Consider the following 18,917-nt stretch of genomic DNA (forward strand, 5'->3'; position numbering starts at 1 on the left):
TTAAAAAAGTCGACGCCATTTTGAAATTCTTTGTAAATTGACCGATTTCGTTCAAAATCGATATTTAGAGCTCCCTGGGATCACGAAATAAGAAACTGTTACCAAAATTTAAAAAAGTCAACGCCATTTTGAAATTCTTTGTTAATGGACCGATTTCGTTCAAAATCGATATTTAGAGCTCCCTGGGATCACAAAATAAGAAACTGTTACCAAAATTTAAAAAAGTCGACGCCATTTTGAAATTCTTTGTTAATTGACCGATTTCGTTCAAAATCGATATTTAGAGCTCCCTGCGATCACAAAATAAGAAACTGTTACCAAAATTTAAAAAAGTCGACGCCATTTTGAAATTCTTTGTTAATTGACCGATTTCGTTCAAAATCGATATTTAGAGCTCCCTGCGATCACAAAATAAGAAACTGTTACCAAAATTTAAAAAAGTCGACGCCATTTTGAAATTCTTTGTTAATTGACCGATTTCGTTCAAAATCGATATTTAGAGCTCCCTGGGATCACAAAATAAGAAACTGTTACCAAAATTTAAAAAAGTTGACGCCATTTTGAAATTCTTTGTTAATTGACCGATTTTGTTCAAAATCGATATTTAGAGCTCCCTGGGATCACAAAATAGGAACCTGTAACCAAAATTTAAAAAAGTTGGCACCATTTATAATTCTTTCTAAATTGACTGATTTCGTTCAAAATCGATATTTAGATCTATCGATCGATATTTAAAGATCGATATTTAAACTAGGCAATCACAACAAAAACAAACTTTACCATCTTGTTGAACAAATAACTATTGTTAATTAAATTGTACCAGCCCTACCAAAATAGTTATAAATTTTGCTCGCTTCTTAGAAGCTTTGCCTCTGTTTGCTACTCTATGGTATAACACCATGTTAGTAAATCTTAGTATATTTTTAACCGACTTTAAAAAAAGGAAGAGGTTCTGAATTCGTTGGTATCTTTTTTTTTATGTATGTTCCCCGATTACTCAAAGACGCCTGGACCGATTTGGATTTTTTTTTTGTTTGATAGGGTATACTTTGCAAGTGGTCCCATATAAATTTGGTAAAGATCTGATGAATATCTTTGAAGATGGAGAACAGAACTCCTCAATGGATAAGAGCAAATTCAATTTTTTTTTAATGTATGTTCACCGATTGCTCAAAGACGCCTGGACCGATTTGGAATTTTTTTTTTTTTTTGAAAAGCTAGGTATACTTTGCAGGTGGTCCCATATAAATTTGATGAAGTTCTGATGAATATCTTCTGAGATGGAGAACAGAACTCCTCAATGGATAAGAGCAAATTGCTCGCGATCAGTGTAATTGCTTAGTAAACAGTAGGGTTTTAGCTGGGCATGGCATAATACAGTGGGGCCACTAAAAATTTTGAAATAAAAAATTTTCAAAATAAAAATAAAACCGACTTCAAAAACCACAATAACTTAAATTATTTTTTACTTTTTAGTGTTTGTGATTTTGAAGTCGGTTTTATTTTTCTTTTGAATTTTTTTTATATTTATTCTGGTATTCTTCTTTCTTGTATATGGATCCCTCTTGGGTATCCCCATTTCTCTCTGTCTTTGGTACTATCAAGCTAATTTTCTCTCGCGATTTGCACAATAGCATTAGACCAACGCGTCTTCGGTCTACCTACCTGTCCTTCTTTCATCTGTAAAAATCGATACAATATGACCATTTGCATTTCAGTTTTAGGGCATGTCTCAAGGTGTCTGTAGGCTTTGTCTTTTTTCTTATGTCTTCAATTCTCACTTTGAATATTTTTTGCTTAATTTATGCACCTTGCCATCGCCCTTTAGCAAGTCACTATTTCTTTTTATATTCTTTGTCTGGACCCATGTTTGGCTGGCATAGGTAAGGCATGGCAGGATGCATGTATCTATAACGGATCTTTTAAGATGTACTGGGTAAGCTCCTTTCATTCTTTCCTTTTGTGCCCAGTAAAACAAGCATAATCGGGCTACTTTGAGAACCCATTAGCAGCTAACAGCAAGGCCTGGACTCCAATTTTTATATGTGGAAGCTGTATTTCCTCGTTGCGTTTATGAGCAAATAAGAATAGTTAACTACTTTTACTAAAAAAAAAAATTATAATTTGGCGCAAACCATCTAAACACCATGATGATTATTATTTCTGCGTTGTGAATATTACCAGAAGAAACAGCAAAAAAAATTGTTCCAAGCGGCTCTATTGTAACTTGCAGTCTGCAATTTGAACGATTCTGACTTCTGGTGATAAATCTGTACCTCAGCCCCAACCCAGTACCTCTAATCTACCATTCTACTCTTAACACATTCAGTAGCTGATGTTGCACTTCCAGCGACTTGGATGCAACAAGGGCGTTAAGTTTCATTTTCTCTGTAGTCATTTGGACTGTTTTCCAGAAAATTTAGGTGACTTTCAAACTAAGATAACTATACCAAAGGGGATAATATCATATGAAAGGGCTCTATTATACATTCTAAAACAGGTTTTATTTATTATTATTATGTAAAAGAGTTTTTGATTTATCGCGCAAAATGTAGAAAAAAATATACAATAAGTCAAAAACTGAAAATCTGACATTTTTTTTAAAATTCCAAGCCGAAAATATACTTAAGAATTTATTAATAGGAATCGAGAGTTTATGCACTAGATAGAGTTCGTTCATTCACTGAAATTCCCAGTTCATTTACTGGCAATTTATCCTTTTGTTAAATAAAATAATTTATAATAATTAATACCACGCATTTTTTTGCGTTTTTGATATTTAAATAATTTAAGAGTGTATACCTACTGTGTATAGACACAGATAAAAAAAAATATAAAAATTATATATAGAACGATTCTCATAAATCTTAATTTTAGGTCAAAGTCAGGGTAGTCCTTATTCGTTCATTTACTGGATCTTTTACCCTCCTACGTCAAAATACTAAAAGTCCGCGTAAATTTCGCAGATTGAAATGTCTGCTTGATTAATTGTCAATAGAGGGTCATGACATGTCAAAATTGCTAGTTTGAAGGGGAAATCGTCAATGTCATTCGCATAGGTTTTCCTCTTAACTATAGTTACTCTGCTTACTCCAAATATAAGAAATTAGCTGTTGCATGCGACTTTGTTCGCGTGGATTAAGGTTTTTAAATATTCCGTGGGAACTCTAAGATTTTCTGGGATAAAAAGTAGCCTATGCCTTACCAGGTTCAACAATAAGCATTCAAAAAAACACGTCGATCCGTTGGCTCCATGATTGAAAGACAAACCAATAAGAAACACACTTTCGCATTCATAAATTATAATGTAGGTAGTGATAACAATTATTGAATTAAATTAAAGGTTTTAGGAAATTAAGTTAAATAATATGCCTAAGAGAAATCTCACCTTCAGGATCGTACTCATTGTTCACACTGATTGATCAAACATTCCGAATTCCAAACCTACTTTGAGTATCATTAACAGGTTAAACATCAAATCAAAAATTCAAGTCTAAAATTAAACGGCCATGTACCATGCAATATAAGTACAATGTTTTAACTAGGAAAACGGAAAATATAAATAGAGGAAAATTATAATTACTGTACAAAAATTAAACCATTAGTTGCAACCAAGGAAAACACTTATGATAAAGACTAATTTTTTTGGTTGTCAGGACATACTCGACGCAGTATTGTTTAATTAAGGTCAACTAATCAGAAATCACACACTAAAACAGAGATAATTCAAACTCCTTCCATCCTTCATTGATACCGAAGAAATCAAAATATAAGTAACAATTTGAGGCAAAGGTGAGCGAACAGTCAAGGCGGTCTGGTAACAAGCTCAACGCGCGCACAATGGACGGAATCAAAACAACTCGACAATTAACGTCCACGAGCTCCGATTGGGTATGCGATAAAATTTAAGTCGGTATGCACGTTAGTTTAGTACACTTCGACACCTAAAGAATGACGCTCACAGACGAAGTGAAGTGGCACCGAGGCGTAATAGTAGATTATACATGGGGATAATGTAATGTCGTACGTCACGGGAACCTGGATAAATCCCAAGCGTAACGAGGGATTTTAGGGTAATTCCCGAGCGCAGCGAGGGTAATTCCCGAGCGTAGCGAGGGTGTTGCATCTAGAATCCTGAGTGAAGCGCTCTTCGCGACAGCGCGCTCGGTCTGCGCTGGTCCTTGAAACTACAGCGCGTAAGAGGTGTTTTGTTCAGAGACTCTTGACTGTTTCTTTCCGAGACTCTAGGCTCTAGTGTAACTTTCAAGTTCTGTATGTGTGAGTAAATCTATTACGTCATTAAGGATGGGACATTACGTCGTCAATAAAACGTCTCCATATAACTTTGATTTACGCACATTTAACGTTAACTTGAGAGGTTCAGGGTTCGGGAGTTTCAAAATCATCGGAAATCTTTTACGGAGTAGTAGTTAAAGTATTTAAGGTAAGGTTAAGGCAAATAGGACTTTAGAAAATCGAAAACTACGCTCGACTTAATTTACTTCTACTGATTGAACACTCAATTTAAATATCACTATTGTGCACAAATTAGTAGACCCACATTACGCAACTTTTAACTGTACCAGTAGAGATAGGAATGAAATATTTAATGATTGGAAAATTACTACCTACTGCACTACTTCACTGTACCGATAGGAATATTTTGATAATATTTACGGGAATGCTGCAGAAAGTATTTTACAGCTGAGTACTCGGAAATGCTCGTTCTATTCAAACTTTTTAATGAGATGCACTTTTAAACTTCGCATAGAATGGTATTTGCTATAGGCATGCTTTGTACAAAATGAGCCAGTGTTGTTCAGACAACATTTGCGAATACAATGACGACCCAGAACGGGAATAATACCCCTAAATGTCACGAGAACTAGGCCGAAACGATGAAATTGGTTTGTGGAAATGCCACAGAAATAGGACGGACTAAAGCAAATTAATGTTGTTGTACTTATGGTGTCAGCTGTAGGTATATATTTTGTCTTTTGAACCTATAAGCGGTGATGAGACTTGAGAGTTCTCCATAATGTTCTCAAAGCAAGCGCGGATCCACCGTCGTGGGCACGATGGGCATGCCCACAACCCTAATAGACTTGTGACGTCACGCTTTCACGTTCAGCGGCGTCTAAATTAATTTGATATCCTATAAATTCCTTTTAGTAGTTAAGAGTCAAACGTGGCCTGTGATGTGCAAACAAACACACATTTACTTTCCTTTGACAGGTTTATTAATTTACATTAATTAATTACATGTGGAACTGTAAAAAATCTTGGTAAGTAATATGTTTTGTAAAAATCTCCTTTGTAGGAAATCATTAAATCGATCATGAGCGAGTTCATATTCCGACTCGCACTTGGCCGATTTTCGGGTGACTGTGACCACAGCCTTTTTGACGGCTAGATCCGGGCCTGTCTCAAAGATGTGTAAATATAATTCAATGTGGCGGAATTAAAATACTTGCTAACCTATTTAAGCTTTGGGCTGTGAAGAAACTGGAAGACCACACCAAACAATCAAGTATTCAGAATTACAATAGTGCGTGACACTCAACAAACTAAATATGTACCTAGTAGTTATTGCACAATTTAATGTTCAATATTTTATTGACGTCGACGCGGCGAACTGGTTGAAAATATCGCGGTTTAATTTGCCCTAACAATATTTTATGTGCAATAAAATTAATTTTATCGGTTCACATATTATACGCAGGTACCTGACTACGTACTAGTTGTTAACACATACATTTTTACACCTGTAATACAGTTTTAACGAGCTCAGTAAATTGCTTCAGAACAATTTCTACCGGTTTTTCCGGTGAAGAAGCAATTTTTATTGTAGTCTTATAAGTGAGATTTCGGGGTTCAATGCCAGGCAGGGGCAGTTTGAGAATTTATAATTTCTAAATTGGCTTCAGCTAGGATTATAGTTACTACCATATCGGCAAAGCTGTGCCGCTAAGCGATTAACAGGGCTCTCTCCGTCACTCGTTTCCACTCGTTTCATACAATCGTAGTTCCAATTTCATTTGAATATTAAGCAACCAAAGTCCATGAAATTTTGCAGACATATTCTAGAAACTAATATCTGTGTCTCTTAAGCGTTCCGGTATAACACCGCGTAGAAACCGATCTGGGGTATGGGTTTAATGAAACTACCATACTCCTTCCAAGTTAGCCATCCACGCTAGATCACAGTCAAGAACTTGTATCAGAATAAATAAATAAATATATAGTATAGTATAAACAAGTGTAAATTAAAAATTTATAACACCCCCAACCAGTGAAGGTTACAGTAACTAGAAAGAGCTGATAACTTTCAAACGGCTGAACCGATTTTCTTGGATTATAGCTAAGAACTATCTCGATCAAGCCACCTTTCAAACAAAAAAAAACTAAATTAAAATCGGTTCATTAGTTTAGGAGCTACGATGCCACAGACAGATACACAGATACACACGTCAAACTTATAACACCCCTCTTTTTGGGTCGGGGGTTAAAAAAACTGAAGCGATAATCGTAAATCCTTTACATAATAATTTAAATATAACATTTATAATATAATAATAGGCATAATGCGTCTGCCGATTACTTATTTACATACGTCGACGCACCTAGGACAGTCTGGAATTCCAAAACCGCATTATTGCAAGTTACAAACAATAACAATACATTGTTTCCCACTTTGATTATCACACATCATCACACCACACACCAGTATGACCAATTTACTTCGGGAATTGGCGACCTACATCTCTGTTGTGTTTAACGGTCAAATAAAATCGAATAGGGTCATGAACTTTATCACTGTATCCCTTGTTTCAGATATTTATGGTAAAATCTGTGAAAACTACGAAAACTCGTAATTTATAGTTTCTATATCCCTTGTTTCAGATATTTGTAGTACAAGTGTGTAAATTAAAAATTTATAACACCCCCCAACAAGTGAAGGTTAGTAACTAGAAAAGAGCTGATAACTTTCAACCGGATTAACCGATTTTCTCGGATTATAGCTAAGAACACTCTCGATCAAGCCACCTTTCAAACAAAAACAAACTAAATTAAAATCAGTTCAATAGTATAGGAGCTATGATGTCACAGACAGATACACACGTCAAACTTATAACTCTTTTTAGGTCGGGGGTTAAAAATAGATCCCAGCCAGGCTTGTGACATGTGCATTAATTATATCATGCTGCAACTTCAGATTGGACTACTTGTTTTGCACACACTATACAGCCTAAAATGCTCCGACCTTGACCTTGATCAAAATAAATTTACGTTCACCAAATGTAATGTGTTTGTTTAGTATAAACAAAAAATGGTATCTTATAGCAATCCCTTCCTAACAAAAACATAATATTTATGTTAGATTTGATAACATCAAACAGATAAAAATATGAAAAGATAGTTGTTGTTGTAGAAGTTGTAGTGATAATATTATTTGTTTTGTACTACAGCTATTACTGATTAATAAAAATACTAATGAAGTATGAACATGACTTTCATTGTTTTACTGTCTATATTTATTAAGCACAAACTGACTGACAGACATATTAACAAACAGCATAAACCGCTGGGTGTTAAGATTTTGTACTTAGGTTTTCTCCATTAGACCTTTACTGAGGCTACAATTAGACAAATGTCTGAAGAACAAGTATTGCAATTGATACTGACCTAAAACTGCTTAGTGTGTTATAAACATCACACTAATATTATAAAGGCGAAAGTTTGTATGTGTGTGTGTGTATGTTACTGGACGGATTGGGCTGAAATTTAGAATGGAGATAGATTATACTCTGGATTAGCACATAGGCTACTTTTCATCCCGGAAAATTAAAGAGTTCCCACGGGATTTTTAAAAAACTACATCCACGCGAACGAAGTCGCGGGCATCAGCTAGTTAATAATATTTTTTTTCACATATTTTGGTATTTTTCAGAGAACTTAATTTTTTTCACATACCTGATTCTTCACTGGTGCATTGGGAGCACTGGACCCATCTACTGTATCTCCCATCTTCGTATCAGAGTCACTTTCCACTTCGTAAATAACTTTATACAGGTCAAGGCCTTCAGGGACGTTGGATTCAATATTGGCTTCGGGCCGGATCGTCAGCTCTTGATTTATGAGCTGGCTGCGACTTATTCTGAGGGAGCTTTGAAGAGACTCAGATATGGCCTGGAATCAAATAATATGTTTAGTTAAAAAACCTGGTCAAGACTCTCATATGAAGGGTTCCCTACCATCATACAAGATATTTTCTATATGTGATTTAGTAAATTAAATTTCTCATGAACACATCTTAATTTTTTTTGTGGTGTAACCACAAATTCTGTTTTTGGATTTATTCCTTTAATTGTGCTATAAGACCCACCTACCTACCAAATTTCGTGTTTTTAGGTCAATGGGAAGTACCCTATAAGTTTTCTTGACAGACATGATGGATGGACGGACAGACAGACAGACAACAAAGTGATCCTATAAGGGTTCCATTTTTCCTTTTGAGGCAAGTAACCTTAAAAATCAAGTAATCTAATCAAAATTAATCAGCTATATTGGATTAAAAAAAAATTTTAAACTTTAAAGTCTCCAAAATTTTTAGTCTATGACACCCTGATTACTCCACTAGTCCACAGGGACAAGATCTATCTAGACACATTTGATAGCTTATTCAGATACTTGTATGACTTCCCTATTTTATAAATACAATATACATACTTAGTCATAATAAACTATGGTAGGCCAGATATCAGGCATTTTCAACATGCTCGTGTGAAGGCTAGATACTCTTTATAACTTTTTGTTTACAATTGAGTAGCACACTAAATACCTACTAACTTTTGTGCCTTTTAGAAATGCTTACATTTTTGGTAAAAGATATATTTATTTACAAAGCAAAAAGCATAGATTTAATAGAAGGTCTGGGCATTACCTTCGAACATTACATTGCCTAAGTTTAAGTATCAAAATATTATACCTAAAGTTACAGAAATAAAGTACCTGTACTTAAGCAAAAAATATTTCATTCCTAGAGTTCTCAAAAGATTTTCTCCAAAGGCTAGGTGAATTTTGTTCAGTTGCCAACCAACATACATACATAATGACAATAATATATAAAATACATACATAAAAACATCACCTAAAATACCAGGAACTGTTTCAAGTATAAAAACCCCATGAAGTATTTTTTATGACTTCAAGGCCATCCTGAGAGTCTACAAAGCTACAGCATAGATTTTAAATCTGTGGGAACTAAAATATTTTACGTACGTCGCTCAATATGTCTTCCAAGTCGCAGCAAACATTTGTTGTTAGAACTGGGACGGGACTTGGCGTTTGCGATCGACCTGGATAAAACTCAATGTCTGCAGGGTCCGACACCTCATTCATGCGACATCCATTGAACTCCATCACTGTCTGTTGGAAAACACCACGATTGTCCACAAATACTGATGCATTATGTATGTATGAAAAGAAAACCGACTTATGTACTTATAATACGAACAATTCATATATCTTACCCATCGAAGATTAGGTTCTCTTGCGAGAACAAGACATTTTAACGACCTAATATTTTAGCAAAAGAAAAGCAAAAGAAATCACGACTAAAATTCAATGCGGTTTTTAGATAGATGCATAGAGTAGGATTATATGGATAGATGTACTTATATTTACCGATGGAAAAATGATCAATTTGTTGGTTTTTGACTCGATGCAAAGAAACGTCAAAAATGTCAAGCTTCAATAAAACTCCGTTCCACGCAATTTTCAATTTTTTGCTATCACTAAAATTGTACAGACCTAGATAAAAAAGTTGAAGAGGACTGTTTAAAATCACTTTTTCACGAATCACAATTTGGATGGTGTGTTAAACTTTTCATTCATGTATAAAATTAAGTTTTGGATTAGTCCTATTTCGTCGTAGCTCAGTTTTTAAAACTTACTTTATTACTAATTTATAAAGAAAAAACCCTGCGTGGTCATGGTGGTCACCATCAATGTGAGAAGACCATCAGAAGACCTTATACTTATGATGGTTTATACACGACACGACCCGACTTACACACACCAAAACTCTCCTAAAAACAGACTTAAACCTTAATATGCTGAAAGTATTCGAACGAGATGCCAAATAAACGTCAAATTAGCGTCAAGATTAAACGTCAAACTCAGCGTCCGTTTGATAAAATGTCAATTTTGTATTTTCAAAAGTTTTGAAAAGTATTTTAAATTATATTATAATATTGTGGTCAGTGATTACGATTTTAAAGTTTTAATCGGGAAACAGTGACACAATGGAAAATTCTGAGAGTGAGATTGAGGCCCAAAAGTCTTTTAACTCACCACCAAGAAGAAGACGTTCAACGTTTTTCGAAAAACGCGATTCTATTGGTTTGTATTATTATTTTCGTCTATTCTCTTCAAAGTTCCTAAGTACGATGAAGAATATGTAGCTTGTGTTTTGATTTTAATAAAATTATTATGTATAATGAGATAGACGTAATACTAACTTTCATTTCTAAAATCATTTCAGTGCCACAACCAGCAATAGAAAATATTGACCCAAATCTGTGTAATAAGGTAAATGAAGTGGATGAGAAACGCAATCAAGAACTTAAGAGGTATTTTGTGTAACAGTAATTCATTACAGCATAACTCAATAAATGCATACTCTTATCTTCTATTACAAACATCTTTATTTTTAGGTATCATGACTTACTTTTAGCAGAAAAGAATCAATGGAAGGAAGAAGTAAAAAGCAGAAGAAATAAATACCATGACTTGAGACAGTAAGTAACTTTATATGAGCTATTTTGTTAGAGAACATCTTTATCTTCATTATGAATAATGTGATCTCAAACTTGGGTGACACCTAGTGTGTGTTCAGTGATAGTTGGCACATCTGTTAGTGATTGTGTAACTTGACTAAACTCTGAATGCCTTGACTAATTCAAGTCATATTACCACAATATATTTGTTTTGTTGAGACCATGGTTATAAAGCTATTGTAAACATAATCCTTCATTGCAGAAATCAACTTAACATCAGGTGACCCGCCTGCTCGTTTGCTCACTATTTTAACATTTAAAAAAAAACTAGTTTAAAAAAAATGCATAATATCATCATTTTCATTATTGAACACATCAGGATCTTTGAATTGATTCAAAATAGGGCTGATAGTCTTGATAAGTTTGGACCTTTTGAAGTAAGCTACCTAGAATAAGACATAGTAAAATGATAAATATTGTTTTTCAGGCAGTTCCAAATTGCATCAAACTCATCAAGCAGATCAAGGATATCATACTCTGTGTTGTCAAATGAGGACATTGAATTTTTAAAAGGAAAGATAAATGTATCACAACTTGTTGAGCGTCAAGCAGACTTGCACAAAAGCGTGATGCAAACTCGGGAACTATACAGACGGGCAACGGAACTAGACAATGTCATTTTAGACCACTGTGAGAAGAAACTCCGCAAAATCACTGATTACATATTGGAGAATAGTACAGTTGAGTTCAAAGAATGATAGACTATGATTATATAACTGCTTGGCTGAAACAACTGTATAATCTATTCAAAGTAAGAATAGGAAAGTCAACTACCTTTATCTAAACCGTTATTTGGAAATTGCAGTTTGCAAGACTTCACATGTTGGGAAAGTTATTCATAATCTTAATTTGAAAGCATTGTATATTTAGTATTCATATTATTAGCTTTTAGTATATTTTATTTATAATTACTAATTAGTTAATTGTAAATTTATACACAGTAGACTAAGGTTTAGAGACAGGCCGAAAAATATGTACCTAAGAATTTTATAAAATTTAATGAAAAAAAGTCACATTGAATTCCTTCAGTTCTATGAAATGGGCAACTTTCTCCTTTCATTCTTCTGTATATAAAAATCTGCTAAGCTTAAATTATTACTTATGTAATTATAAATTAGTCTACGTCAACGTTTTACTAGAAGTTCCTTAACTGTCGTTTACTATGACATTGACGCCTGGCTAACGGTGGCGCCAGGGTGGCTCGGATGACGTTGCCTAACAGTTTTTTGTATTCATTATTTATAGGCAAGCGCTTGGTCACAGTCACACCTGATGGAAAGTGATGATGTGACTTAAGATGGGACGCGCTTATCTAGAAAATGCCTATTCACTCATGTTTTATTGGATTGTAATTGGTAGGAAATATAGATTGTGGTACAGTATTCCAAACCTTAGCCATGCGTGAGAGGAATGATGACGCAAAACGTTTCGTGCCCGACGAAGATCGAACTGTTCCTGTGCACACTCCGAAATATATCCTATAAAACACCGATTTGCATGGTACGCCGGCGCGGCGCTCTGTTGCGATGTCGCCACAGACGCTCGATTCAAAAATCCATTTTAAATATACGTGCACACGCGCGTTCAGCGTGCATTGCAATAAAATCTAACCTTTGTAATGAAATCTAATTTGTAAACTGAAAATGTAAATAAATAATTTGTAAGAATATAATTGTAATGGCTTTTTTGACGTGACAATATTATGTGTTTATTCATCACAATATATTATGTAGTACTATACACTTTTAACGCCCACGTTAATAATAATAATTACCCTATCTGTAATTTGTCAATAAGGTATTTAAAGACAATGCATAACTGAGTAGGCTCCTGCGGTAGTGGAGCGGTGCGGTAGTGGAGCGGTGCGGTAGTGGAGCGGTGCGGTGCGGTAGTGGTGTGATGACGTAACGCGAGAGCTCAGTGATTCGTCAACTTGTGACAACTGTCTCCGTCCCGCACCGCTCCACTACCGCATGAGCGTACTGCGTACGGAACCTACCTATCGGAACGTTATTTGTAAAAATGTATTACGACTTTTGATAAATAACGCTGCCTTCTAACTATTTTTATTTATTTATTTATTATTATTGACATTAGAAATATACAAAAAGTTTTTGTTACATTCAGCGCCACAAAAACCACAGTTGGTTTAACCGGGCACTGAGTTTATTAATTATAGCTATACAATAAAAATAAAATTATAGAAACCAGCATAATGATTATTACTAATTATTACGGATTACAGATATTGATTATTATTAATATATTATACTTTTATACACGTAGATCGTGATCCTGCTAGGGCGCTGAAATAAAATTATCATCTTGTATTGAAGACATGACACCCGTCTTTTTTCCAAAGCGAGCAAAAGTACATAATGATAAGTTTTTTCAAACAAATAAATAAAACGAAAGAATCATTCATAACAATTATTCATTTTAATATTTCATTTCATTATAAATATGTACATAATTCCATTCATACAATATCATCGAAATTAACATACAATTCATTGGTTAAAATATAAAGCTAGGTAGGCATGTTGAAATTTTTACTATTAGATTCAACATTTTTATTAATCAAATTATGTTAAGCCTACTCAAGGTATATTTCACAATAATTTCACTGTTAAAATCTTAATTACTATTCAAATAAATTCATTAAAATATAACACTAAAAGAATTTGTTTAATTTCGATATAAATTCATTAACTCTTAGCGGTTTGTAACACTTAAGAGCGTTGTAAACACTGTTTATCGAAATTTGTATGGAAAAAAAATATTAAAAATCAGATACTTAGAGCGGTTTCAGATTATCATTTTTTTTGCGCGTATAAAATTCGTTTTATATACTGCACGTACTTATTTTCACACGCACACCTTACGAGCGTTGTATGGACGCGTGAGTCGCTAAAGACGCCAATCTCATATTGCAGTTCCATCTACGTTACTAATTTTTCATAACTGGTTATAATCAAGAATTTTTTATCTACTATGTTATGACAAATTAAGCCCTATTACTTATTTGACAACTAGTTTTTTTAAATACAATTTTGAGTGTTGCACGATCAAGGATCACAACTAGTTTTTTTCCATTTTATAGTCAGTTACGAACCCGATTACCCTTTATTAGTTACTAAAAAACAATAATCGTATTCCCTTACGAACCTGGATAAAATATTCTTGTTTAATAATCATTTGCGAAAAGACGAAGCTTAATCTTATTGCGTAGCTAGTTAAGAAAAAATAGTTATCAACGTGGATGGAAGGATGTACCGCGCATAAAAATGAGTCTGAAACTACCCTTATTATTATAGACGTTCATCATTAAAATGCGGTTCAGTATTCAGCTGTAAGCTATCTAATAACTTAAAATTGAACTCATTTCACTCATTTGTACATTCTATTACAAAATTACGAAAACGTGTACCTTAGCTATCTAAACTGTATGACAGTTTTAAATAATCTTAATTTAACTAATAATAATTAATTTTTACACATTATATACTTTAGATTGTTTTTTGAATACTTACTTATAATGAGGTCTTGAATCTTGAATACAAAAAAAAATAACATTGAATTTTTCAAATAAATTTCTACAATAATAATTATTATTGTTTAAAATATAAATAATGAAATATGCGAAATTGCATATTATTGATAAAAAAACCTTTTCAAGTCTTTAATTATTATCAGTCGGTATTTTTTTATTTTGTTTTGTATTTATGGCCTGGCCTTAACATGCAATTTAATTCTAATTAGTTTCAGATATGGCTTTAACAGTATAGTATTTTTACAGCCGAAAATTCAATCTATCTTTAACCTGTCAGTAAGATACTTGGGAACGTTATTTGTCAAAAGAACATACAATTTGTGATGATAGTTTGTGACAAATAACATGTAACTGTTTCGGATTCATATACTATGATAAATCTATGGTTTTACAACTGCCAGATAAACTTTATCTAATGGATTGACAATTTGGTAGATTCCCAGTAGAAAAACTGTCATAATGTCAAAGTTATTTATCCGATAAAGTTTATCTGGAGGTTGTGAAAAAGGCCACAAGTAACTTATCGATAGATTACAGACATATTGACTATAATTCATATAATACAACATCAAACATGACTAAAAGGCGTTTCTTGTGCTAAAATTGAAGTTTTCATAGTTAAATTCACTTATACTATTAATCAGTCATTAAAAAAAATATATTTCAGGAACTTTCAGCTGCTGCGAACCTTAGGAACCAAAACTCAACTTAAATGCTTGGTGTGGAAACTTCTTCGAGTCTGCAATAATTTCTTTTCCTTCACAGTTTTGTATTCTCTACGGCATGGGCTGTTTCTCAGATCTAGGATTGTGTTTACATTGTCGACGATCTTTTTGGCAATTTCGTGCTCGCCCTCGAAATCGTGTTTCTTGTATGTTGTGTTTGGATTATATAGGTTTACGTTACCTGGAAATCAAAGCAACACTTAAGAGTTAACGTACTTACGTAACTTAACGAACGGAAATTTACGCCTAGCGCGCAGCACGGTAAATTCCGTACGTTTTATCTCATAATCCCACATAATCTGTGAACAATAGAACTACATACAAGCGCACGCACTCCGCAATTAACTCCTCACGGGATTTTGATTGATTTAAATTGACATAAAAGTAGTTTTTTTCTCAAAAATACTTTTCCCAAATGACAGTTCAATGCTTTTCGCGTGCTTGATTTCAGTGAAAATCATCGTGCCTCTCACCCAAATCATTCAACTCCGCCTCCGCGCGGATGGTGGAGAGAAGGGAAAGCCGGCGCATCTCTATACCGAGGATCTCTTTCTCACACAACTTTTGCTTGCTAACTTTACAATGTTAGCAAACTGATTACCCACGTGCGTCGGCAATTTTAGTCGAGCGTACAGCATCCTCTTAATGTTTTTTTTTTTTTTTGTGGAAAAGGATAACACTAGATTTAGACCTGTCAATTTAGTTTCGTTTAGCGACTGAATAACAGAATTAACCACATGTGTAAAAAAAAATATAAGTACCTGCATTTCTATCGCTAAACGCTGCATCATGATTGGGCGAGTACACTATTCTGAATGTAGTTTTGTTGCTTCTTTCTTCTAATATCTGACACCATGCTATAGAGTTCATACTGTGCAGAAAATATTTTGGACGCGCCTGCAAGGAGTTACATATTACCAATAAATAATGAAGAGATAAATCAATATTAAGCTTAAAATTAGAGGAATAAAAAATAGAATAATGTATCAGCATAATAAGATTCTATAGAAAAGCACATTTTTTTTTTAATATTCTAAAAAAAGGACAGAATATGAGTTTTAAATATTATGATTAAATTTTAGTGCACACTACTTTAAACAATAGGCTCCTAAAATCACAAGGTTTGATAGTTCTAAATTAAATTAGGCTTACGTCTGTCCTTTTTTTACTTTGCATTGGTAAGAAAAAGATGCAAATACTCAAATTTTTAGTTCCGCTCAGAATAAGTACCAATGTTTTCAAATGTAAAAAAATCATATATACATTGTTTTTTTTTAATATTCATTATTGGCAAGTGCTTGACCACAATCACACCTGACGGAAAGTGATGATGTGGTCTAAGATGGGATGTGTTTATGCAAAAGATGCCTATTCACTCTTGTTTTAAAGAGACCTGGATATTACTTAAAATAACATACCCAAAAAGCGTGTTTATTAGGAACAAGCGGCACAACTTCTATTGTATCTAGAGTGATACCAAGTTGGACAGGTGTGTTGGCTCGCACTTTATGTAACAACAGCACCCGGTAAAGTTTGTCTTGTGAAGCATCTGCCACTGCGCCAGACTGCAATCCAAAACCTTTGTTACCTACAGAGAAGAAAATAAAGATGAATTCTATAGAAGTTACCGACTTTTATAAAAATTGTACACAATATCATCATCAAAATATTCAACCCATTACATGCCACTACTGAGCAAGTCTCTCATGATGAGAATGGTTTAGGCCACAGTCCGCCATGCTGGTCAAATGCAGATTGGCAGACTCCACACACCTTTGAAAACATTACAGAGAACTCTCACAAAATAAGCCTCAAATTATTATCACTCAATCAAGTTGTTGTCTTACCCTCAATCACAGTATTCATTGCCCTTAAAACTTCTGTAGTATCACTGTCCCCTGTATGCAATCTTGACGTGTTAACATTACTTTGTCCAGACACTGATACTTTGGGGAAACACTGGAATGCTGAATTCATATCAAAATCGGGCATAGGGCATGCCATAACAGCTGTGTCCCTTTTCTTAAGGTCCACAAGTCCAAGGCATGTGAAACCGAATTTTGAGCATGGTTCGTTTTTGTCAAGACATGGGAATGCCCAGTCCACTTCACCATCATCTTCCACTATGAATAACCCATAGTTATGCACAGAGTCTAAAGTTATGTCTGGATGTTCGATGCTGTTGAAACAGAACAGGTGTTTCATATTAATGATTAATATCCAATCTATTAGCCTATATGCATTTTGACATAACCCAAGCTAATATTATAAATGCGAAAATGTATATCAGTCCATCTGTTAAAGCCAATTTTGATGAGTACAGGAATATCTTGCATCCTGCAGTTTGACATAGGCTACTTTTGTCCTGGATTATCAAAGAGTTCCCACAGGTTTTTAAAATAAACCCAATTACACATGAACAAAGTCATGGACATCATCTTTTTGGTACAGACATAGAGGTTCCCCTTATAATGTTGACAAGGCCAGATATTCCAAATTTCTACAAGAGAGAAGCTGCAGGCCGTCACTAGTTTAAAATATTCTGTACCATTTTCTCACCAATTATAAAATTATTATATCTTAAATTGTTGTTAAGATAGCAGTGTCCTATAATTTAAATTTTTAACCTATTAAAATGGTAATTAGAGTAAATAGGTAACTCTAATTAAAACTATAAAAGAAAAAAAATACAATGCTTTTTTTAAAGTTTTACACACAAAACACATTTGTTTAATATATAAAACTGATATACCTGTATTTGTAGCATGTGAAGCCAATTAAGTCTTTTATCTTAGCACTGGCAATAACACAGACAACAACAGGGTACATCTGATACTTTTCAGGAAGCATCGTCATGAAGATTCTAAAGGATTTTGTGGGTTGCCCTAGCTGTGCAGTGCCATCAAACTTTGCATACTCTAGGTACTGTCGATGGGGTAGGTCAGGACAGTTCTCTAGCTGTTCTGCTAGCAAGGATTTCTTTTTCTCTGGTTCTTTAACTTCAACTTTAGCAAAGACTTCTGCCAATTGTTCAGATGTGAGTTGTGTTTGTGGATCCTCCCATTTTATAACTTTGATCCTAGCTGCCTTTTTGAGATCTTGCTCCTTTTTGTCTATAGTAAGTTTTTGTCTGAAAACATTCAATACTATTTTAAGCAATGTGTTAAGTTTTTATTTGTAAAATAAGCATCAAATATTTTATACTTAAACCTATACACGCAAATCTGAGTAGATTCAGCAAGTTATTTATAACCTCAATATACCTGTGTACCGGCAGGAATTCGTCAGGAATCCGTGGATAACTGGGGCATGGCTCATCTTCGTCACTGTCGTCCATATCAGGATATGGGTCGAATTGAGTTACGAATTCTCTGTCATCTTCGTCATCTGTACCCGACTCCTTCCCTTTACTTGTACTCGGTTGGTAAAGCACTTTATCCCTTTCACGTTTCTTCACTTCCATTGCTTTGTTTTGAAAAATTTTCGAAAAGTCCTCGCCTGCCATAACTATCTCGCAAAGTCCGGTGTCGTCTGTTGCTATGAAAGCGTCGCGTACGCTTTTCAGCAGCCAAGCTTTGTTATCATATGTCGCCATTGCTTCTTATTTATTAAATTGTTTGTGTTTTGGACTGTAATTATTAGAATAATTTATAAACATGCTCGGTTGACACAAAATACAAATGTGAAATGACATTGATTGATAAGCTGTCTGATAACCACAGATCACTATATACCAGTCTAAAGCTGATAACCAAAAATTAAAGAGGAAAGTACTTATTGCCAACTTTAAAATAATGA

The 18,917-nt window shown here is 34.1% G+C and overlaps 3 protein-coding genes across 7 annotated transcripts in view; 1 reads left to right on the top strand and 2 right to left on the bottom strand.

Annotated features, from left to right (window-relative positions):
* Window positions 1-9,782, bottom strand: part of LOC123881296 (rab GTPase-activating protein 1-like) — a 41,990-nt gene extending 32,208 nt beyond the window's left edge. The window contains exons 1-3 of one of the 5 annotated variants that reach the window (XM_045929998.1): window positions 9,688-9,781; window positions 9,283-9,429; window positions 7,975-8,190 (exon numbers count right to left, since the gene is read on the bottom strand). In XM_045929998.1, the coding sequence (XP_045785954.1) occupies window positions 7,975-8,190; window positions 9,283-9,423 (357 nt within the window). In that variant the 5' untranslated portion in view covers window positions 9,424-9,429; window positions 9,688-9,781. Of the gene's footprint in view, window positions 1-3,388; window positions 3,494-7,974; window positions 8,191-9,282; window positions 9,430-9,517; window positions 9,655-9,687 lie in introns of those variants that run through there. The other 4 variants (XM_045929999.1, XM_045930000.1, XM_045930002.1 and 1 more) reach the window with 4 other exon arrangements.
* A 380-nt stretch (window positions 9,783-10,162) lies between these two features.
* Window positions 10,163-11,642, top strand: LOC123881322. The gene is made up of 4 exons (XM_045930039.1): window positions 10,163-10,404; window positions 10,547-10,634; window positions 10,719-10,802; window positions 11,269-11,642. The coding sequence occupies exons 1-4, from the start codon at window positions 10,308-10,310 to the stop codon at window positions 11,537-11,539; spliced, it is 540 nt and encodes a 179-aa protein (XP_045785995.1). The 5' UTR covers window positions 10,163-10,307; the 3' UTR covers window positions 11,540-11,642.
* A 1,616-nt stretch (window positions 11,643-13,258) lies between these two features.
* On the bottom strand, window positions 13,259-18,825 carry LOC123881301 (stress-activated map kinase-interacting protein 1). Its single transcript, XM_045930009.1, has 6 exons — window positions 18,383-18,825; window positions 17,872-18,249; window positions 16,967-17,298; window positions 16,538-16,707; window positions 15,881-16,016; window positions 13,259-15,300 (listed from the first exon to the last, which is right to left on the bottom strand). The coding sequence occupies exons 1-6, from the start codon at window positions 18,712-18,714 to the stop codon at window positions 15,098-15,100; spliced, it is 1,551 nt and encodes a 516-aa protein (XP_045785965.1). The 5' UTR covers window positions 18,715-18,825; the 3' UTR covers window positions 13,259-15,097.
* Between the last annotated feature and the right edge of the window lie 92 nt (window positions 18,826-18,917).

Source organism: Maniola jurtina, chromosome 4 (assembly GCF_905333055.1).
Source record: "Maniola jurtina chromosome 4, ilManJurt1.1, whole genome shotgun sequence".
In the NCBI taxonomy this organism is placed as follows: Eukaryota; Metazoa; Arthropoda; class Insecta; order Lepidoptera; family Nymphalidae; genus Maniola; species Maniola jurtina.

Coding starts and splice junctions, on each gene's coding strand:
- LOC123881322 (XM_045930039.1), top strand. CDS start 10,308: ATGGAAAATTCTGAGAGTGAGATTGAGGCCCAAAAGTCTTTTAACTCA. Junction 10,635..10,718: donor CGCAATCAAGAACTTAAGAG/GTATTTTGTGTA, acceptor CTTTATTTTTAG/GTATCATGACTTACTTTTAG. Junction 10,803..11,268: donor AAATACCATGACTTGAGACA/GTAAGTAACTTT, acceptor ATTGTTTTTCAG/GCAGTTCCAAATTGCATCAA.
- LOC123881301 (XM_045930009.1), bottom strand. CDS start 18,714: ATGGCGACATATGATAACAAAGCTTGGCTGCTGAAAAGCGTACGCGAC. Junction 18,250..18,382: donor GAATTCCTGCCGGTACACAG/GTATATTGAGGT, acceptor GAATGTTTTCAG/ACAAAAACTTACTATAGACA. Junction 16,017..16,537: donor CTAATAAACACGCTTTTTGG/GTATGTTATTTT, acceptor AACTCCTTGCAG/GCGCGTCCAAAATATTTTCT.